The 23,162-nt window shown below is 42.6% G+C and overlaps 1 protein-coding gene across 2 annotated transcripts in view; it reads left to right on the top strand.

Annotated features, from left to right (window-relative positions):
* The first annotated feature begins 602 nt into the window (after positions 1–602).
* Positions 603–23,162, top strand: part of MBOAT1 (membrane bound O-acyltransferase domain containing 1) — a 57,584-nt gene continuing 35,024 nt past the window's right edge. For both annotated transcript variants that reach the window (XM_062568033.1, XM_062568034.1), the window contains exons 1-2: positions 603–717; positions 22,857–23,002. In XM_062568033.1, the coding sequence (XP_062424017.1) occupies positions 628–717; positions 22,857–23,002 (236 nt within the window). In that variant the 5' untranslated portion in view covers positions 603–627. The remainder of the gene's footprint in view (positions 718–22,856; positions 23,003–23,162) is intronic.

Below are 23,162 nucleotides of genomic sequence, written 5' to 3' on the forward strand. Positions count from 1 at the left end.
CGGGGAACGCCTAAGCTCGCTCCTTTGCGGGGAGGCGGTCCCGGCAGCAGTGCCTTCTTTAGCGGCCGTATTTCACGCGCGAGCCAAACGTATCAGCGAAAACTCCCACTCTTTCTCTTTTGCGTTTTTTTCCCCCTCTGATAAGAAAATGTCACTATTTCTCCAAATCACGTGCGAGGTAAGGTTTCCAGGAATGCGAACGGCAGGCTGAATGCTTGGTAATTCGCCATTAAAAACATTAGTACTTGCGAAAGCAATGCTTGCAGAAGAAAAAAAAAAACACCCAAAAATATGTTAAAAAAAAAAAAAAAAAAAAAAAAGAAGTTACAGCTGTCCCAGCTGCGAAGCTGCAGCTCTTCGGGGCGACCGCGCGCCGGACCCAAGTCTCGCCCGCCCGCGCCTCTGCGCGCCCCGCGCGCGGTAAGCGGGAGGCGCTACCGCCCCTCCCCCCGCGCCGGCCCCCGGGCCCCGCCCCCAGGCGCCGCCCCGCCCCCGGCCCCGCCCCCCGCCCCGCCCCCCGCGCGCCCCCCTGCGGCGCGGCGGCGGCGGCCGCCGCGGGGGGGCGGTGCGCGCGCGGGCGGGCGCGCGGGCGGGCGCGGGCGCGGACGCGCGCGGCGGGGATGCAGCATGGCAGAGGCGCCCGGCGCCCCGCACCGCACCACGGGCTCCACCCTGCTGCACCCGCTCAGCGCCCTGCTGGGCATCCCGCTGGACCAGGTAGGGACGCCGCGGCCGCTGTCCGCGAGCGCGCGCGGGCGCGCGCCCCGCAGCGCTGCTTCCCGTGACAGGCGGGCGCGGTGCCGCCGGCAGCGTTTTCTGGCAGAAGCGAGCGCCCGGCGCGCTCAGGCGCTGCCGCCCGTGCAGGCCCGCGCCCGGCAGCGCGCGGGGAGAGCCCCCTCCCCCCCCCCCACGCAGAGGGGACCTCCGCGGGTGCAGGCTTCGGTGACGGGCGAGCACGGTGCCCACGAGGGCTGGGATTAAATTTGGGTCCGCGCACTGCTGCTTTCGCGCGACAGCTGCTGCTTGTTTTGCTCAAAGTCCTGTGTTTTTCCTGGCTGCTCTGGTGCTCGTAGCAGAATTCGCTCCTGCTAGTGATGCTGCAAGGCACAGCGTTGCACTAACTGTGAGAAAGTTTGCAGTGCCTGAGTAGTTCAGTGGCTTCAGCTGCTTTGGAATACGTAATGCGCGAGGGGACTCGTGCATCTGTCTTACGGGAAATCATTTAATTCAGGCTCTGCTCTTACGGGTTTGCAGAAGGGAGGCACAGAGGTCTCTTTCAGCACAGCACAAGAGCCCGCTGGAAATGCAGGGAGCGTGTACAGAGATATGTAAAGCACGCAGGCACACTTAAAAGAAAGGCGTCTTATGGGAGAGCAAGGTTGCACAAAAAGCTTAAGTGTAGCGCATTTTTGGGGATGTTGTTGTCTAATCTTTTAGATGCTCCTGGTTAACCTGAGAGAGAAAATGTTGCTTTTATACCCCTTTCTTTTACCCATCCTTCTGTTGTGCCTAAAGCGTGTGTGCACCTGCTGTCCCTGCATTCATTCAGCGACAAGGAAGTCGGGTCTGGAAGCTGGTGCTGAAAAGTCTCCTCCAAACTGCTAGGAAGCTGCGCTCTGCTCTGAGAAACTACGGCAGCAGAGACGTTGGCCATAAAAGTCAGCACAAGGTTGAGACTGATGTTTCTGCTGTTTGCAGAGTAGCTGGCACTATGTGTCATTTTTTATTGTTGTTTATTTTTAAAGTTGAGTAAGAAGGGTGTCATTAAGTGTAGAAAGATTCAGCTCCCGCACACAAGCACTCTGATTTTAGCTAGTAATTCCCTTTTTCAATAGAAGGCAGCTTTTTGTGCCCAGTTTTGCATTTTTGGGGAATCTTGCCAAATGATTTAACGTAGTAAGGACATACTTACTCAGCACTCAGATCCTCAGAGAATCAGGGCTTATTATCGCCTATAAACTAATATTTTAATTTAGGAGAAGGGGCTTGAATGGTGCTGGTTTCCTTTTCTGAGTTATTCTGTGCCTAAGATTGATAGGTACAGAAACACTAAAGGAACAGCAAGTGTTTGCTGCTCCAGCTGGTTTGCAGCAGCATAGCATATATACAGTGCTAGGCCGACTGGGTCAGCAATCAGTGAGTACCTGGCAAATGATGTTTTTGTTCTTTTTTTCCCCAAGTTTTCAGAAATTTATCCTTCCATTCAGTCAAGGTGCCGCAAAGACAATGTTGTCTGTAGGGGAGGAGAAGCTCTCGCCTTGCTGCTCCGGGCCCGAGGGCCCTTGCCCGCGTGGGGTTATGAGCTGCGGTCTGTGCCAGGGCCCCGTCTCCCAGCTGCCGACGGCGGGCGCCCGTGCGGGTTGTGAGCCGGGTGCACGGCGGTAGCTGGAGGGTGCGTGCGTGCCCTGCTGGCACCTTGCTGGGGTCCGGGAAGTGCCACGAGCTGAGGTCTTCCGGCTTGCTGGAGGTCTTACACGGGAATTCAGAAAAGCTGCCTGGATTTGCAGGTCGAAATGCAGTTTTCTTCACCAGAAAAATCACTTTTTCCCCCCCCCTCCCAGGAGCCTACTTAATTGTCCCTGTGAACTTTAATGTTGTTGTTTAAAACCGCGTCGCCCCTTTGCCACTGCAGTGAGCTGGGCTGTGCCCAGCGCCCGGGACTGCTGCTCCCTCAGAGGAGGAGACGCCTAGAAAGTTGCGTGCGAGTGACGTGCCACCGCTGTCCGCTCGGGCGACACGAGTTTTGACTCTGACCCGTAACGCTAACACCCTCGGAAACAAAACCGAAACGTTTCCAACCTTTGCGCTACGTGGGGGGCTTGTTTGCCAGGTGGGGCTGGTTGCCTGCTTCGTTAGGATGGGAGGAGGCTTTTGTCGGAGGAGAAGAACGAAGCCCGCTCGGTCCTCTGTGCTGAGCGACGTAAACCCCCCAAACCGCATGGGGTTTGCTCTATGCGGGTCTGTCCCGGCCCCGCTCAGGGGCTCTCCCAGCCCTGGCTCGGCTGGATCGGAGGACGTGGTCTTTGCTTTGTCGCTTCGTGCCGGGGTTGCCGTGCTCGGCCTCTTGGCTGTGGACACCTAAACCTCCGCAGCAGGCGGGGGCAAAGCTGCAGCAACGGTAGATGAAAAATGCTTGTCCCATAATAAGCTGTAGGAACTGTAGGAAGCATCGATGGATAGGGAAATGTCATTTTTCACACGGGTTGTTTTCTTCATTTTAAAAATTACGACTTGGGTTTAAAAAGAAGGCAGAGTTCCAGTGGGTGTAACTCCTAGCTACGCTGTGCAATTGGCACACTATTCACATTTTATTTACTAGACAGTGTATTAACATGAGAGAATAGCGATGTTTTCTGTTTTACACACTAAAATAATCACCACGTCTCAGTGTGAATTTGCATCTCTTTGCATAAATAATATATATAAATATAAATCATGGATGACTTATTTTTGAATTTAACCTTGAAATATTATTTTTTATTAAGAAGGGCTATATTCAGCAACAAGATTAATGAGCTCAAAAGAGGATGAAAAGACTATTTGTATTCAATTTATCCTCATATCCCAGAAAAGCAGACTTTGAAGTTTAGCTGACTTGTGTTCTAAAAATATCTGGCTAGGTCAATGACATATCTCCAGCAGTATTTGGAAAAGGAGGTGTTTTTTTTTCATTCTTGTCATATATGCCCAAATCACTGATTCTGGGATATCGTCCCTCCAGTACACTTGCCGTAACAATTGGTAAAATATGTGTTTTTGTTATGCATGCCCCAAATAACTGATTTTGGGACATTGTTCTCTAGAATAAATATGTAAGAAATGTTAAGTTAGAGATTAAACTTCTAATAGTGTAATTTCTGTAAAGAAAATGCATGTGTGTGTAAATACAGTGAAGAAATAAATATGCTATTTAAAGGTATGTTAAAGGTATTTTTAAGGGCATCATTAATGCATGTTGAGTTTTAATCGTGCCTTCCTAAGCTCTAGGCATCTCTAAAAGTTTTTTGAATTCAAAGAGTTAAGATTTTTGATAGAAAAAGTTTTACTTCTCAAGGTTATTCTGTTGCACAGCACACTTGATATTCCAGGTTAGCGAAAGCCTTGAAAGTACCTCCTCAAATGCAAGTTTTCAACTGCCCTATGACAAACTTTACATTTTAACAGGCTATACCCAGACCTACAGTACCAAGCTTGCTGACTTTCAAGGAAATATGTTATCGTTTCAAGGACTGTCTCACAAAAAATGTTGTTTTCTCATATTTACATCAGAGAGCTTCAATTTTGGTGTTTTTATTGATGAAGCATGCTGTCGTGCCCCCAAAGGGGGGGAAAAAGTACATTTAAATTTAATTTTGGATGCCTTGGCTGGTTATTGCACACCTTATATTTCATTTTAATTCTTTCTCTGGAGCTGATCTGCATGCTTATGTCTCGGCAACAGTTAAATCGAATGCTCACTCTGTAGGGGGGAACTGTAGGGCAAATATGTGGGTCTCAGAATAGCTGAGGTATTGGAGGCACTTCCCCCCATTCCTCGAGTTTGAATAGCTCTCTCCCACATCATCCTGATGAACTGGTTTAAAAAAAAAAGAAAGAAAAAGAGAGATACACTTTTCTTCCTTTTACAAAAATGAATACAAATTCTGGTCCCCAAATCAATCAGTCCTTGTATTAAGCATCATATTTTTCAGTTAACTGTTTTGCTCTCTGGCTTTGGTTTTGATTCTACTCTTTCTGGCTAGTCAGCAGATTTGTTAGTTCCAAGCCTCTTTGTATAACTTTGCTAGTCCATTTTTGGGGGCCTGAAAAGACAAGTGAAAAATTTAGCTTTGTAGGAACTCAACAGACTTAGGCTAGGAACTTTAAGGCTCCCTTAATGGTCTTAAGTTGAGGTGTTAGAAGATGTAGTGCTGAAGAACAAACATAATTTTTAGAGATCAGGGCAAGATAACAGAAAATAAAAGTTTTAGTGAAGACCTGAGCAGGGTTAATACCTGATTTTAACCTGAATAAAGTAACTCTGAGGCAACAGAAACAACTGTTCATGTTTGCTATGAACTGTGCTGTGCTTTGATTCCCTAATGCCAGTCATTCTGTAATTGAAAATCAAATGCTTTTATTTTCAGTGCAGCAATATTCTCAGGTTTATTGCCTCCCTGCCTGACACACCCTTAACTGGAAAAAATAAAGCTGTGCAACTCTTAGTTATTTGAGAAACAGTAAGCAAAAATGGAATTTGAAAGCAGCATTGTAATGCACATTTAAAAAGTGGTATTATTTAGATTGCCAAAAATAACTCAACTTTGGTGCTTTCTGATTTTGTGTGTCCAGCATTTGCCAATTTATTGTCATTAAAGGGAAGCACTAGCTTCTTACCCTAATGCCATAGAGGGCATAGTACTTTATTTATAGAACCAAGCATTGAGGCATAGTCTTGCTCGTCCTGCTGTGGGTCCCTGACTATATGGGTGCCCTGCGAGCCGGGCACAGTTCACAGTGTTTGCGGGCTGCACAGCTCTTCTCTGCATTTGCAGCAAAGGCTGTAAGGCTCTTCTAACTTACCTCACCTGCTTGTACAGCGGCTAAGGTCCTGCATGTTATTGAAACAGTCCTGAAATGGAGGTGTAGTACCTTCCAGATAATAAGACTGTGTCCAAAGTATGTCTTTCTGTTCAGATCAGTTAATGATAACAATTGCAATAGTACGTATTTTTCCTCTGTGTTGGAAATATGTGCTGCCTTTTTCAAGTGTTCTCTCCGTTGCGCTTTGCAGTCTTGGACTTCATTGCTGATGTCTTGATACTGTGCATGTAAATATTTCCACATCCTTTCGTTCCTTGAAAACAAAGTCTGTCCTAGTAAGTTTTTCATTTGGCAAGGGACAAAAATGCAACTGGAATCAGCTGCTTGCAATTTTCCCCATTTTATGCACTTTCCTCCTCATTTGTGTTAAACGAGATCTGGAAAGATAAAACTTAGTTCTGCATAAAATTTCCTGAAACCTTCTCTGCACATTAATCATGCTGGGACTGGTTTAGTGGTGCGCTGCAGCTATTTATGAAGTTGTGATGAAGAATCTCAGGCTCCAGAATAGGGGTCAAGGTAGCGAGCACACTGCTGGCTCTGTGCTTGTAGGGGAGACCCTGATGCTTAGGACTTCCTACATGTTAGCCAGCCTGGCACAGCTCATAGCACCCTGGCTGCTCCTCACCTCCTGGTACAGCTTGTGTGAATGGGCAGCTCTCAAGGTTGATGTGTCAAACTGCAGATGATGTTGGTAACTCCTGGGCAGGGAAGGCTGTTGCACTGGGCTTGGCGTCAGCACAGAGGTGAATCCAACCTTCTGTACTTGTCTGAAGCTGGACAAAATCAACTTAAAGGTCTGATATCAACAGGCTGTGTTTCTCTTTGGAGCGAAACCCACCCATTTGGTGGATTCTGTACAACATGACCAAGTATTTCCAGGGAACCATGAGGGTACCAAACCTCAAGTCTCCTGGATGCTCGGGTAGTCTAGTGAGAGTATTTAGGGAGAGCTTCTAGAAAGTCAGGCTTGCTCTTACGACGACAGCCTGGTGCATAGATTGCCCTTGCCCTTTGCTGTCGGTGGCAGTGTTTACATTAACCTGTGGTTCGGATTAGGAGTGTGCTTTGGGAATGAACCCCTGATTGCCCCCACGTAGGGTGCTCTGCTTCACGTGTGAAGTGGCCCCAGAGCGGCTGCCTGGAGTGGCTTTCAGACGACACTAAGCCCAAGGATGCACTCCGGGAGCCCGCACTACTGCGCTGCTGGTAGGCGTCCAGGCTACAGCACCAGCGTAGAGCTGAAGTGACACCCTCCAGACCAGGTATAATGTGCATCTGGGGTCCTCGGCACAAGCTGTTTTGCTCTGCAGATCCATTTTACCAGTCTACGCTACTTGCTAGACATAGCCGAAATCTCTGACATTCGTTTAGTGCTTTCTTCAGAGCTGGTCAGGCTTGTTCGGTTACTTTTGGGATGTGGAATCCAGCCCTCACTGTATCGGGTGTTCGGCTTGGTCACTCGGTTGTGGCTCTGCAAACAAGGAGAGCTGCACTTTCAGAAAAATGACCTTTGGTTGCTTCCCCCCGCAGAGCAAGGTGTGATTTGATCATCGTCCCTTTTTACCATCTTAATCTGTTCGTTTTCATCATTTTCTTTTTTTCCTGGCTTTAGGCCCTTTAAACAGCTTTGCAGAATTTGGTGAGCACCAAAGCACAAAAAAGCACAGACAGTAGTCTCTAACATAAATGTTTTTTAAAAACATTTCATTTTGTAGCTACTTAAAATATGTTGCATCCTTACTGGAACTGGATGAGAAGACATTTTTTACCACGTTTCAGGCTTTCCTCACAAGAGGAAAATTTCTATTCTGAATCAGGTTTAAAAACATACAAACAAACTCAACAATGTGAGTGAACAAAAATTCTGTGTTTTTGAATCAAACAAGTTGAAAATTCTGAAAATCTCCAAATAGTTTGCTCTCAGTCATTCCATTTTAGTAAAAATCTAAATTAAATATCATTTTTAAACCAAACTCAGATATTAACTAGAGAGTTTTACCATCTTGGAAAATTGAAGAGCAGAAATGGCAGTGTTTTCTCCAACAAGAATGAAAGTTAGTCCATCAACCTGTCACTATGTGGCTGTCACTATGCTGCAGATAGAAAATATTAGAACAGTTCTTCATCTTTGGCTTCTACGGAAATAATCTGCCTCTTTCTAGATGTCTTGTCCAGGTGAGGTCTGAGGGCTCTGAACATTGTAACTGGGGTTTCCGGATGACTGGGTTGCTGGATAGCAGGAATGCTGCATATGTCCACTGTGCGCGTCCTCATGTGGATAAACTCTGCAGCGGGACTATGGTGGGTGGGATCCTTTCTGGGCATATGTAAGCTACCTAGATGACCTATCCAAGGACAAATACACCGGAGTGCATGTATCTGCCTGGAAAGTCCTGGACGAAAATACAGCAGTCCTATGAAATGGCCCCAAAAATTTATTTCAGGCCCAGAAAGAAACTTCAGCTGGTGGCTTTTGTGCGAAGGATGATCATTTGCTCCTTCAACATGCCCTGGTCTTGTGACAAAAGCTCTGATTGGACTTGAGCAATCTCCTCACTTTTGGTTTCTTGCTGGAATGTAGTTTGGAGGGGTATGTAGATAAGGGCAGGAATGGGGAAGGCAGAATGATCTGACGCAAGATATTTGAGGACCCACACCCCCAACATTTCTAGAATAACTTTCATGCTTCTTTTCATACTGCTGTGTATGGGGGGGTGTTAAACTTTTTAAAGTACAGTTGTGTAGAAAAGATTTAATTATTAACTCTTATATCTGAGTTAAATGGCATTAAAAGCTGGTGAAAGTAAGTTTTTTCCTGATATCAGTTCAAGGGGGTGTTGAAGAATAGTATAGTATTGACTCTGTTTATCTTTCATGTGCACACAGAGAGGGCAGTTTCAAATCACTGACTCTTAAGGTTTGCAGTAGGTATCTACACCAGCAAATTCCAACTTGTAGATCAATGATTCATCTGTTTGAGAAAGAGGTATTCTTAGAATTGCTTTGTTCACTCCCTAGCACTGCTTTTTCTCTATTGTAAGTTATTGTTTCTCCAAATGACATTTATACTTTATGCTGCGGTATTTCTGAGAAGGTTTTGCGAATTATGCTGTTCTGAGGATGAGGAAAAACAAGTGTAGGCAAATGATTTGGATACAGTGATTTGGAAATAAAAGGCTTTGACTTAAATTCATTTTTTGGCAGCAGTGTGTTACATCCTCAGTGAGTTGCAGGCACTGCTAAGCACCCATGGTTGTTTATGCCTTTGTGTGTATGTGTTCATACTAATTCTCTTGAGGTCTGGACTGTGGTCTGGAGTCGCCACAGCAACAATAACACTACATCAGTTTGTTTTTTTGTATATTTTATACCAGTATGTTGAAAGTGTAGGTATGTTGCTCTGATATGTTGTGAAATATGATAGACTCCTAAGAGAGGAAACATTTGTTTATGTTTTATTCAGGAAAATGTGTCTTTATTTTAGTGTTACCTTTAATGTTACTTCTCTGCTAGCGCATTCGTTCCTGATTGCAAGAGTGTGAGTGAAGAGAAAAAAAATGGGGTCAGAAGTTTGGGAAAAGGGAGGTTTTAGAGAGGTTCTACTAATACTAAACAAGAAATAAAATCAAGATTAGAATCAGGAAAAAGAGGACATAAGTATGTTTCTGTCCTGTTGTTGCACAAGTTAATGATGACTATGATGCTGTTCCTCTTTGCCATGAAACCAGAATGAAAATGCAAACAAGATAAATAGAAAAAGCACAGGGTAGACTTCATTCCTTAAACATGTAAAAGCAAAATGAGGGACCTGGCTGTTTGCTTTAACAATGTGACTGTTAAGATCAGTGGTGATCATGGTGAAAGTATGCAGGTGAGTGGATCTAGGACTTCTTCCTTCCATCCCCCAGCGTTTCTCCAGGTGAAGAGAAAAATGTGATAATGTTGAAAGGCTGCAGATTCAAGAGTGACCCAAATGAAGCCGTTTTTTTCATGCAGTCTGTAACTGGACTGCGGAGCTCATTTCAACAGGATGCTGTGAAGGCCACGGACTTGGCCAGAGCTAGCGGGGAGTTGGATTTTTATCCAAAAAACGACGACTATCCAGAATATAACACTTATTTGCTCAAAAGGGAAGGCTTTGGAAGTACGTGCTCCTTTGCCTGCTCCGGGGCCTGCCGAGGAGGCCGCTGGTGGTCACACGTCACCCTGGGCACAGGGGTCCCGGTCACCTCCAGTGGTCCCACGCATGGTCCCACCTCCTGGTGGGCGAGCAGGTCCGTCGGCCAGCCCATCGCATGGCTCGGCTCCCCGCGGGATTTGTCACTGGGGCTTTTCCGCAGGGTGACGCGACGGGAAGCGGCGCGTCTCTGCGCGCAAGATCAGTCAACCTCCGAGAGGGCTCACCTGCCTGGCGTCCCACCTGTGAGGAGCCCAAGCTACGACAGTCCTTCTATTAGTATTATTATATATAAAATAACTGGCGCCTTACCCGCTTTGTCGTGTGTTCTCCTCTTGGTTGTCACCTTGCGTGCCTGATCTGCTTTTTTAACTGGTGACTTCATCCATACGCTGAGCGTTTCCTCTGCGTTCGGCTCATGCTGTGCATCTTCAACGCTTCATTTGGGTGTTTCGTGATCTGCGTGCTGTCCTTGAAGCAATACCGCAGGTATTTCCCTAGCTGTGTTCGTGTTCATAGTGTGTTTTGAGGAAAGCTAGTTTGGGGTTTGTGGTTGCTGTGCTTTTTTTCTTACATCATAAGTTGTCTCTCTCTGGATAGTAGATACATCACTTTAATAATAATTCTAAAATGTAAGGGCTTTTTTTTTTCTGAACCGTTAAAGAGGAAAAATTGAGTTTTTTTCCTATTACCTAACGATCACTGTCCTTTGTGAAGGAAAGCAATTAAAGTTTGGCTATTGCTGACTGGTGACATGGCAAAAATACTCCCAGGGAAAAATAAAATACTGTGGCTAAGTAATACAAGAGTGTGTGCATGTATGTTTTCTTTCCTGATACAGCAGTTATCTTTGGAAAATTTCAGTGTTGGTGTCTGAATTTCTGTCACACTACAGATAGAAATATGGAACTGTATTGGGAGATAAACAAAGCAGGCAGCGCTTTTTAAAATGAAGCAAGGCAATAAAAAGAAAGTTCCCCCCCCTTAAATTTAGTAAAATGTAAGTTTCTTATTTCTTTTTTTCTTAACTTTACTTTTCTTTATGCTGATTCACCCACGTGACTCTTGCTGATGCTATGTGTTTTCCTGTTAATTTTTGTTTTGTTTTGGTTGCTAAGTTTGAGAACTAGGAAACCCTTTTTTTGGGAGGGGGTGGGAGGAGGTAGTCAACCTCTGGAGTTCATTCAGGGCATATGTTTTCAGAAAGATACTAGTGATTTCCAGATATCTAAATCCATTGTCAGTGGAGATGGTTGATTTACAGGAAGTCCCGAGGACTTGCGATCTCCAAGTCGCTTGCTTTCAACCGTGTTGGGAGTCGAGCACCTAAAATTAGACATGCTCTGAAGTTCAGCTTCCAAAGATATTTGCTGTAGGTGTGAGGTGCTGGTAATACTGGCACGACCGAACAGCTGGCTTTGTTCCAGTCATCTTGCATGGTTCAAGATCCAAAATACATGATTGTGGTGTCTGAGCACGCTGCACTTCTAAGCAGAAGTAGGGAGAGAAAAAAGCCACGACCGGATATCGTGGCTGTACACGTTTTCTTGGTGGCTTCTCTTCCTGCTGCAGAGCTGCAGGAGTTAAAAACTCAGGCTGCAGCCCACATGAATGAAGGTTAGACAAACATATATTAAATACCGTGGGGCAATAATTTTACTGGTAAACTGTACAACATAAGGGAGGAGCAGAATTTTATGATTGTGAAAGCAAATGTCTGATGTTGGCAGTTATTGAGGCTTGCTAATTTTACACCGTCACCACTATAGCAGATGCATGAAACAAAGATAGTTGTGCTTGAATAACAAAGCATGCTCGGATAACTATTTGGAAAGGGCTAAACAAGCAAGGAAAAAAGCTCTTGCTGAAAAAATTTACTTGCCTGCAGACACAAGGGCTGCAGGCAACTGCAGAATGTAAAGTTTTCATTGTTTATAGAAACAAAGAAAGCGAGTCACTAACTGCTATGTTTGCAAGGATAATTGCCCAAGTATGAACTGGACGTGTGACTCCACAGCCAAATAAATGGCTCTAACTGTGGGTACTACTGCAAAAGGCGGTTTCTGCTTGCGTTCCTTCCCCTGGCCTCATGTTCCTGTTTTCTTGCTTGTGAAAAAATATCAATTGTGCAGCTGCACACGTTTTTCTGGCTGAAAATTAACCCTACAAATAAAAGGGTTGATCTGCAATTGGTTTAGCTCTATAATCTGCCTGGCCTGAAGGAGGTGGAGGAGAAGGGAACCCGTAGGCAGTGGCACTGAAGGAAGGCAGAAAATTCATTACCTTCTTGTGCGTGTAGAGCTGAGCTTCACAGCAGATTTTCCCTGGCCCTTACTGGTGGCTTCTCGAAACCTGTGTGTATCCTCTTTTCCCTATGAAAAAGAATTCATGTAGAAAGGTAGCAGTACCTCTTTTGGCAAGTGCTGTGCCCTGTGGAGATGGAAGGGCACAGTGGCAACCTGCAGCGTCCCATAACTTGCTAGGTAGCAACATGGGCAGAAGAACGTAGCTCTTCACCTGACTGTAGCCATGGACCATGAAGTAATTTTTAAGCTTAGCTGAAAACATTTTCCTCAGTGTTTCAGAAAGTTCTCCTCTTCCTCTGTTAGTACTGTTGCTGGCTGTTTTGGAGATGTAAAACTACTTAAACAGAGGACAGGAAGAACTGAGGTTTGCAATACCTTCTGCTTGTAGAAGCAGGAAACTGTGTTTGACTACACCTATTAGATAGAAACGTTGTTAACCTACAATTCTTACACTATAGATGCTAGTAATTTTTTTCAGAAATGCATCCTGATTGGCACTCCAGTTTTTTCTCTTCTATTTCAAGCACTTGAAGCAGGCTTGTTTTATTGCAGAATACCTTTTTGTGAAATATTATGCCATTTTTAGGTGTCTTTAAGTGGTAAACTAAAAAGCAGAGCACCATAAAAATTTCACCTCTTACATCTAAATGGAAGTCTTTTTTCATAGTGTGAAGTTTTCTTTTTCCTTCTGTTAATGCCTGTAGTACATCCTTTTTATTTTCATAAGTCTGTACTATATATTTCTACATCTAAGCTTATCTATCTAGATTTTTTTGTAGTCAGTAGAAAAAACAGTTTCTGACATATTTCTTAGGATTTGCTGAATTGCAGCCTCAAATTGCCTTTTTTTTTTCCCCCAGTGATGATGATGAAAAGAATTTAGATGGACTAACTTGGATATCAACATCGTTGTTTGGATAGATAAATTCTACCCCTTTTTGGAGCAAAGCCCTTTTGCACAGTTTTAAAGTATGTCCTAATAAACTAATTTTTCAGTGCCCTTGCACTCAGAGCATGGTTTTAGTGTTTAATGCCTGATGTTCCAGGTTTTAGATGTGGAAGGACCCAATAAATTCTTATATATTGCCATTGCCGTGTCTGAAAGATTTAGTCTTTGATCAAGCCACTTTATTTCAAGGATGATGTGCTTAAATTTAACACAGTGGTGACAGTTTCCACAGTGTGTGTATGAGAACAACTTTCTTTTGGTTTATAGTAACTCGTAAAATTGTCACTTTCTTTTCTCTATTGATGTTTATTTCTTCACTGGGTGCTATCGTAGGGATAATAGTGAACAAAACTGCTCTGTTTGTATTGGTGTGTATTTTTAAAGACCACTAACCATTTTTCTATAGAAAAGGAAATGAAAATAGAATTACATAGACATTGCAACAAGAATAATGAGGCAAGTTATTTTAGACTTACCAGTTCCCATTCTAGTGAAGGATTGCACTTAGAGCTTATGGTTTTATTTTTAAATTGGTGGATATTTGCAGTCATTGGGATTTCATCTGGCCTGAAAGTTAAGCATGTTTTTGAATTGTAGCTTTAGAAACATTGCTTTAAGGATCCTACCATTCTTACATGCCTGCAACTCCCACTGGTATTTGGGGGAATATAATTTACATTGTAGCTACAGAATGGCTGAGCATACATATAATTGTGTGCATTATGTTCTTTCTTCATGTTTTAATTAATAAAATATATACTTATGTCTGTATTATTTAATGAAAAGTTGCTTGTTTTGCTGTGCTGTATTCTAAGTTTTTAAAAAATACACCTTTAATCTGGCAAAAAGGTCTGTGTTGACCTGCGTAGGAGTGCTACTCCTAGCACTGTTACTCTTGGGTTATTTACTAAAGAATACTAAATTAGAAAGCAGGGTGTAATCTCCAGAGCAGGTAGCACTTGAGGCTTGGAAACTGGAGCTAGATGTTATCTGATCCAACCTGTTGCAGCACATGGAGCCATGCTTCCTTTCTGTTGCAGCCTGGTGCCTGTAGCAGATGAAGTGGTAGTGCTGGAGGAGCAGGGGCTAGATGAGTCTTTGGAGATGTCCCATGAAGATAACTACTTGGGCTTGGGAGCATTTATCATCTACCAAAAAAACATTTGGGAGCAACAGCTGTTATCCAGAAATTAATTTCTGGGAAAAGGGTGAGTGTATTTAACGGCACGATGTGATGGCTGTGAAAATTGAGGCTCCAGGTGTGCGCCTGAGCAATGCAGCTGGTGAAGCCAAGGGGAACAATGCTGTGGTGGTGTCCTGGCCTTGCGGGATTGCTGGGGTGCCAGGGACTTTCAGAAGAGGCTTTGCAGGCACTGACCTCTCTGCTTTGGTGTGTTTTACTCTGCTAGAGTTGTTTTCTCCTTGTTTCTGCGCATTTCTTCTTCAGCGGCTCTCTCCTAACTTTAATACACTTAGATCAGGTCTCAGAATGGACCCTTCCAGAAGAGCTGGAGCGATGTAAAAATGTGCTGGTAAAATAGATACATTCCCTTGGCATCTGTATGGATCTGATGCTTAAGCGAGGAGCCTAGGAGAGAAAAGATGCCATCTTTCCAGAGAGAAGTAAGTTCAAGATCCCAGTGACTTCTGACATCCAATGGATTTGTTTTATAAAAGCAGGAGTGATAGTCCTGGTTCTTCTTGCTGTCAAAATTCCTGTTTGGATAACTACATTTTGCTCTGCTCTTCCTTTTCTTATTAAAGTATCCTCCATATCCCGACCTGCTGACTGTGGTTCTGTTTTCAGACAACTGCCATATTCTAGTGTGAGATACAGTAGCTGCACAGAGGTATGTGAAGTTTTTCTTTCCGAAGCAGTCTTTGGATGGAAGGGGCTGTAATTACTGTGTTACTTCGCTGCTGTACAGTCTGGAGAAATGAGGCAGCTCTCGTAACAGTCGAAACGTATTCTGTTTAAAAAAAATCCTGAGTGACTGAAGGCTCCAACTTGTTTGATTTTACTCCTGCTTCTTTTGTAGGTAGTATTTACTACTGACTATCCTGGGTACAAAGAAATTTCATCATGCTGCACTTTGGCATTGCTCTCTCATTGGGAGAACAGTAATTACTGAGTTAGGGGAAGTGGCAGAACATCATTGCTCATAAACGATCACTACTTAAACATCTGTTCAACATACAGAGTAGTTACAGTTCAGTGTAGGAGTTGACAGCAAATTAAAGCTGTATTTGGATCAGGTCCCTATGTTAAATTTATCAACCATCAAAGGTATGGGTGTGTAACTTAGCGTTATGTTGTAGAATTGACTTCTCAAGCTTGCTTTTTACTTAAATGTTTTCCTTTTTAAATTTCTGATGACTTAGGATTTAATCTGTTCTACAGCTATATTTATGTGTCCTGATGGTGATTATTCTGCTAGTGGCTTCATAGAGGTAATCCAGAAAGAACATCTGTTTCAAGTTTATAGTCTAAATCATGGAAGGATATTTGACTCTGTAAGAAGAGAAACAGCAGAATTTACCCAGGAAAACAACACAGCAGGCCAAAGTACTGTCAGTTTGGCAAATTCTGCGTTACCATCTCTGTATTTAGGATACAGCAGCAACTAACAAAGCCATGGCTGTGAGAACTTAGTGCTGTTTCTGAGAATAATAATCTTAAGACAATAATAATCTTAAAGTAATTGTGTATGCTCTTCTCTCATGAGGGTATTTCTCAGGAGTTCTGTGTTCAAACCTTTGCATTTGCTTCTTCAAAATCTTCCATAGGACTCCTAAAAAGCAAATTCAGAGAAATGAGTTGTTTCAATATAATGATGGGAGAGATTTAGTTTTTCAGTAATTGTATCACTATTTCCCTAATTTGAGTGAATTTGTCTCCTATCTGATCCATACTGTTGGCAATTCGCAGTGTCTCCATGTAAACAGAAAATACAACATTTTGCGAGTTGCAGTGTATTCTGATTTATTCTCAAATACCTATTTGTGCTGATTCTTGGTGTGTGAGTTCTGTGCAAAGAGATATCACTATGGGCTATAAGGGAAGCTACACAGATGATGTTACAACTATTCATTTCTTTTATAAAAGCCTAAGTCAAAATTCTGCTAACAGTGGGAAACTTTCCATGATTTCTGTGATGATCTCCCTACTTTTTAGAATATATGTCACCTCCCTGGACAGAGTTAACTATCTCTGCAGAGAATATTTGTCGTTAGGGCTCATAAAAATAGTCTAGGAGATCAAAATATTTTGCAGAATTCCAGTACCAGATATCCTTGAGATGATCTGATTAAAGAATACTCCATCTCTTATTCTTAACACACCCATTTCAGTTTTCACAATCTGGATGTTGCGAAATGCTGTCAGGGCAGCAGGTTTATTTTTCAGCATCAAAGCAGAAATGTCTCCAGCAAGATGAACTTAAACATGCTTGTTTGCTAGGTGTCTATGATTATTTGTGCAGAAGAACTCTTTTAAATAGAGTTACTACGCTTCTGCAATTCTGGCATTTGCTGTGCAAAAAGAAGACATAATCCTGTAAGATGGGGCTGATCTGTGGCTAGGGGGAGTATTTTATTCTGGGGTCTCCCTTTCAGAATGGTTTGACGTGAGAAGGACTTACTGTTACTAATTTCTGTTAATATGGTTCCTTATGCTTTTCTGAGCGCTGACAACAGCTGTTTGGTGATCTGTGTTAAGTTAGTTAGTGAATAGAGTACTTTTTCAGTTTACAGATTGAAAACCTTGTTACAGTCTCCTGTACAAAGGACCAGTGGCTCATTAGCAGATAGAACCGAGTATCTTGCCCATGTGCTAGGATTTCATGCCTACCACCAAGGCACACTGAAAGCACTGCTATTTGTACACTCTCCTTGCTTGGCATACGAAATGGAAATTTCAGGCTTTCCTCTCTGATTTGGCTGGTAAGCACAAAGCCTGAAATAAAAGTAGAGGTGTCTTCTGTGATTTATATAATCTGAGGACAATTCACATCATCCACTACCTGTTTGAAGCAGGCATGGACCTGAATGCTAACTAGGAATATTCTGGCACCCTGACTGTGCTGAGATGCAGCAGTATCTCCACCTAAAAAGATGAACAAATGTGCAACATGCCTGCTTTAGTCCAAGGGCTGTGTATCGTGGAGGACATGTGTACCTCATCATCAAATAAGTGACAAGTTATCAATGTGAATTTATCATATCCATTTTCATAGTGAATAAGAAGTAGCTCAAATTAATAGAGTTAATAGGAATTTTGCTTGCAGAGGTACTGTCTGCTTTGGATAACAGACTTAATTGCCATTTAGAGTTTGGAGAGAACTGTGTGGTCAGTTTGGTATATCCTCCTAGATTTTTGGAAAGTGAGATCGGTTTTTCTGCAAGTATAAGGGAGGAAAAAAGTGGTAAAGGAGAAGCAAAGTATTTTTGTGGTCAGAGTAGAATGCAAGATTTTTCTTCCTGATACTTAACTATGGGGAAAATGTTAAAAGCACTAAAATAACAGACTACTTACTTGAACTTGCTTGTTGTCTCTGCTTAGGGTGTGATCTGCTAACCTTCAGATGCCTATTACCACTCCTTTAAATAGGGAGACTTGCAGATGGTGTGATTGTGGGATGAGTGGGATGAAACTTCCTGAAGTGGGTGATCAGTAGGCTACTGTGACCTGTGGAAAGCAGTAACCAAGAGTATTTGTAGTGATTTAGTGAAAGAGTGCAAAGACAGAGACACCTCCTTCTAAAATTTCTGTTTCCCATTCCAAGAACTTCTAGTTAAAAAAATATTTTCCACCTTCTGCTTTTAAGGCTTTTGTGTTTTTTTTTCACAATCATTTTCCAAGGCTACCACAAAACACATTTATCTGTCTCCTTCTAGAGGTATGATCCAAGGCTTTTCTGTTACAGGAATTTGACAAATTGCTACCTTCTTCACCTAAACATGGAGCTAGTTTGGCCCCAAAAGAAAAGCTGATAACTGATCCCATTCTGTTACTGACAGTGGGCTTGTTTCTCCCATGAGTTTGATTTTAGCATTAAAAGTGTAGGAGAATCTCGAAACCATTGTTTGGTTATTCTTAGGTCAGTGTGATAGGTGCTTGGTCAGCTGGTTTGACCTGATTACTACCTTTGTATAAAACTCAGATTTGCAGGCTAAATGTCACTTTGAATTATTCCTACTACAGAGTTTGAATGGATAGAGGAAGGAACTAAGGTTTAGTTTTTCTTCTTCATTCACACCTTACATTTAGATGTTCTGGATCCGTCTGGCTTTTTAAAGCCGGGACTATCAGATATTGAGGACTTCTTTAGCCAGGCAACAGTAACAGTCAATCCAGTGGGGCTGGAGCGATTCCAGGTTTTCTCTGGCTCCAGAAAGGCCGATACCTCACTTCTGCATTGCGAGGCTGCCTTCCCCCGGCTGTGACCCAGACGGGAGTCTTAGGGGTGCCCGTGCGGGGCACTGTGATGAGCTTGGCTCTCTGACCTCCAGAGTTTAATCATGGAAAATGAAAGGAAGATAGTATCTTTCCAACCTTTGTTTTGGCAACAGATCGTGTGCTGTGATTCCTGATTTTATTACATCTTTCTTGTTAGAGCATGGAAGAAAATGGCTGTGTAAGAAGTAAAGGTATGTCTCTACTGCTGGCGAAGTTGAAACTTCATGTGGAATAAAAGTTCAAAGGCAACACTGTATGGATATGACTAGCAAAAACATAAGTTAGAAATTACTTAAATCGTGGTGGGTCAGAATGAAAAAAGTTAATTTTTGGATCATTTATTTTCATTTTCCATGCTATTTTTATGTGGACACTATTCATCAAAGTTCAAAAGTCCTCAAATTACTGTTTACAAAGTGTTTTTAGCAACAGTGGAAATAACCAAAAGAGAATAATGTGAACCCTTTCCTCTTAGCGAAGGGAAAGGGAGGAGAGTGTGACCGTAACTTGATCTTATGATTCAGCACAACATTTCTTGAAATTTTAGGGATCCGTTTACCTAAGTACCTCAAATACGTATGGTAAAAAGCGAAATTCCCCTTAAATGGAATGCCGTACAGTCACTGTGAAGTGAGCAGCGTGTGTGTGAATGAATACGTACGTTTACAATGTTGCATATGAGTGGAGGAAGAGAGGTGATAGTCAAACAAAAAACACTCGCATCCCTCTATCATTCTGTAGAGGATAGACCAAATCTGGGCAGGTACCAAAATGAGTGCTCAGACTGAAATACAGAATTCTGCCTTCCAGGCAGAATAAGCTTTAATAGCACTAGCAGGGGAGTCCCTCAGTTTTACTGGTGTCTGATACTTGAGTTGCATTGCGGTCCAGCTTGAGGGGGGAGGGAGGGGAAGAAGAGAGAAAAAAGAAAGAAAGAAACAACTTCCCTCTCTTTGTTTGTGACAATTTGAGGTTAAGAAAAGATTTGTGCCTGGTTTATTTAAGCTTTCAACTTGGCTCAGTTAGGCTTGTAAGGGATTGTTTGATATTCTTCGGAAATAAATATTTTTCTGTAATTACTCAACACCTCTGAAAGTTGGTTTTATGGTAAGCTATATGCTAGACTTTGCATTGAGCTCTGTACAGCCAAATCTGATCTTCAGACTGAACACCATGGAAATCAGAATTCTTCTTTTTGCACTTGGTTTTAGCGGTGGATAGATAAAAGAAGCGGTGAAGTTTATGCTATTTTTTTTTTTTTTTTGCAACAGGTACCAAATGCTTAGTAGATGACAGGAAGGTTTTGTCAATAATTGTCTGCCTATTTTTCTTGTTAGTTGGTGTCCCTTTCCCAACACCACTGCTGATGTATCCTTTATAACCAATTGTGTTGTTTGTAATGTTCATGTTAGTAAATACAGTGTTTGTAAATACACTTCCTATACATGCTGTTATTTTCTCCAGTAATATTATAGAAAAAAAAAAGAAAGAAAACAGGGCTTGGTGCTGTGCTTCTACCTTATGAGGTTTAAAAAGCTAGAGCCAGAACATTCATATTTGACATCCTATTTTGTGCTGTTCAAGGAGAAGGTGTCACAAGGCAAAGCCTAGGACATAGGTATTTTGTGGGAGACAATCCACAAGACTATAGTTCTAAAAATCAACAAACCCTAGTGATAGACAAAATAAAACAAACAGCACGTTGTATTTAAGAGTAGTGTTGTATTTATGGGTAGTGCAGCCAAACATGGGCATAGGGGAAAGGGAGATGGAGAACTGCAGAGGAGCTTTGGTTGATGCAGGTGAGAAGGGAAAACCAGCACGAATCTTCTCAGCCGGTGAGTGGAAGTCTTCTCTTTCTGCATTTCGGACTGCATTTAGTTATTTATTTATTTTCATCAGGGAGCCGATCTTCCGAGCAGTGCATTGAGTGCAGCCTTCTCACTTCTTTAATGCTGTTGTGATTGTGCAATGTCAAAGGGCATGCGAGAATCCTGATGTACATTTGTGCCCCTTTGACACTTTCACTTGTCACTTACGGTTCCCAAAAAGGATAATTGATCTTGAGGTTTTGAATCAGATCTGTAACTTTTAATGGTGTGTTGTGACTGTTACTCTGCAAGCTACTTTCTCCCTTATATCAGTACAAAAAGAGTAATTGGAAACTAGAAGTTTCAGATTATTGCTTGCTGAATAAATTAGATCTGTGATGTATGGCTTCTTTGCAGAAGCAATCTGGAAAAGTTGAAAGCAGAATGGAATGTAAGGCTAGGGTGGACTTTTTATCCTGATATAAGGATTTACCCCAGTTCCTGCAAAAGCAGCATGTGGAAGAAATTGTCTCAGCTAATTTGCACAACAGAATGAAGATGTGTGGCTGATGTGCTACTTTTCTTTAATCCAGGTAGCCCAGGTAACAAATGCCTTGTGGAAGGGATAGTATTGACTAGCCACTGAGTACGTACACAAGGCTGCTCTGGTGTTGTATGCTGTGCTAGTCTCTGCTGCTTGCTTTCTGCTGCTCTGGTTACCTGTCCTGGCTATATAAATACTATTCTGAGCATCTGATGTAGGATCTTACACTCTCATTTTACTGTGTGTATATACCCGTGAAGTCCCAACATGGTTAACAACTCACTTTCATTCAGTTATTGTACATTCAATCTAAAAAAAAAAAAAGAAAAAAAAAAGAAAAAAAAGAACGATTGCTTTTTTTTTTTTTTTTTTTAACTGATGTAAAGCTTCTGTGAATAATGCTGCACAGAATAGGGTATTGTCTTTTAAACAGTCATCCACATGGGCTTCTTGGACTGTTTGCTCTTTCACTCTCTCTCTATACTGGATCTGAGGGCTTCGGCATGCCATGAAGCTGAGCTTCACTGTGTATACCAATATAACTGTAAGTGGGAGCAGGTTGAGGTGGATATAGGTTTGCTGAATAGTTGTTTTGGTGCATCCATCAGTCTTCATCACTTGCATAAAAAGGATACAGTCAGAACAGCCTTGCAGGGGAAATGCTCTCCTCAGACATTTTTTGCAGTAAGTTTGGCTATGGGAAGCAGGGGGAGAGAGGGGAGCTAGTATTTTGAAAATAACTGTATTGTAATAGGCCAAGTGACAGTTTGGGATTTGTGCTATAGCTTCTGATTTTTATAAAACTGGTGCAGTTTTGCTCTCCTCCTTTTAAAAATCTTTCCTCAAGTCTTTGCACTGATAAAAGGAATTGTGTTATACAAATAAGACTTAAAGTAGTGTCAAGGTGGGAAATTCCTAATTATTTACTTTTGTGAATAGTTCTGCTTCACTTTATAAATGCTGGTAGTTTACAAGAGCAAGAAACAGAAGATACTGTTCCTGACCCGATGAACTAAAATCCAGCATATTTACATGCGTAAATAATTGCATTCCTGCATCATAGAAATAAAAGAGCTGCAACAATGCAGCTAAGAAATCTCTAATAGAAGCATTTGCCTGAACAGCACTAGGTTGGATATAGTCCACCAGAATTAAAGCAATTTGTGGCTGTGGTGTCTTATTAAAAACATTGTAAATGTTTTTGACAATAAGTTTGGTTGGATCCAACAATCGCTAGACAGCGAATGTGTCGGAGGATTTCTGAGTGCAATATATCATCTTGTGCTGAACAGATAGCTTTGGATAATCCTCTAATCCAAGTGATTGCTTAAATGTTTCACTCTATTTAGAGTTTTGCTCAGTCTGTGATGACTTCCAGCTAGAGGCCTCAGAGCAAATTAAAAGGAAAAAAAAAAGAAAAGAAAAGAAAATAGATTGCAGCTGAATTAAGTGAGTGATCAGCTGCCTAAGGCCTGGGCTGGGCTCACAGCTGTGGGATCCTAGTGCTGTCCTGCTCTGCTGGAGGTAGCTCCAGAGCTCTGCCGTTCCTCTGAATTCAGGGATTTTTGCTGAGGCTTTCAGAGAGTAAGTAACTGGAAAAAGGCAATTCGGTACGGGTTTTGCTCTGAGGACACTGAAGCCTCTGCTTGTCCTTGTGTCTGGTAGGAGTAACTTCAAGCCAGAGGCAGCTTGTCCTCCATGTGCACCTGCCTTATGGTGCCTTCTCTGCAAGGCAGGTGAGAGCCATGCAGACCCCCCCCCCCCCCCCCGCCCCTCTGGGAGCTGGGGCCAGCTCTCGCTCCTGTCTGAGGTCTCAGGTGGCCACATGCTTGTCTAATCTCTTCTGCTAGCCAACAGAAGTTAGCACTGGCTCACAAGTGAGACTTGCAAGAAAGAAGAAAAGATTAATTTCCATTACTTCCCCCCACCTTTGTTGGCTCTACTCTTTATTGTTCTGAGAACAAAAATATTCCCCTCCTACCCTGCCAAAGAATCACATTGTTTTGTTTTGTTTTTCTTTTACAGATCAATTTTGTAGCCTGTCAACTGTTTGCCCTTTTGGCTGCTTTTTGGTTTCGTATTTACTTGGGTCCCAGTCATGCCAGTTCTGCTGTTCGCCACGCATTTGCCACCCTCTTTGGAATATACTTTGCTGTCTTCTGCTTTGGGTGGTGAGTATTTAATCACCAAGTAGTCAAGAATTGGTTCCATACACTTTGAGCTAGACTGCTCTTTCTCTGACTCAAACACATTGACAGCATCTGGTCAGTAAGTGTTAATGTATGTTGAATGTTCATGCTATAAAAATGTCATTGTGATAATCCATGGTTA

This window comes from Rhea pennata, chromosome 2, assembly GCF_028389875.1.
Source record: "Rhea pennata isolate bPtePen1 chromosome 2, bPtePen1.pri, whole genome shotgun sequence".
In the NCBI taxonomy this organism is placed as follows: domain Eukaryota; kingdom Metazoa; phylum Chordata; class Aves; order Rheiformes; family Rheidae; genus Rhea; species Rhea pennata.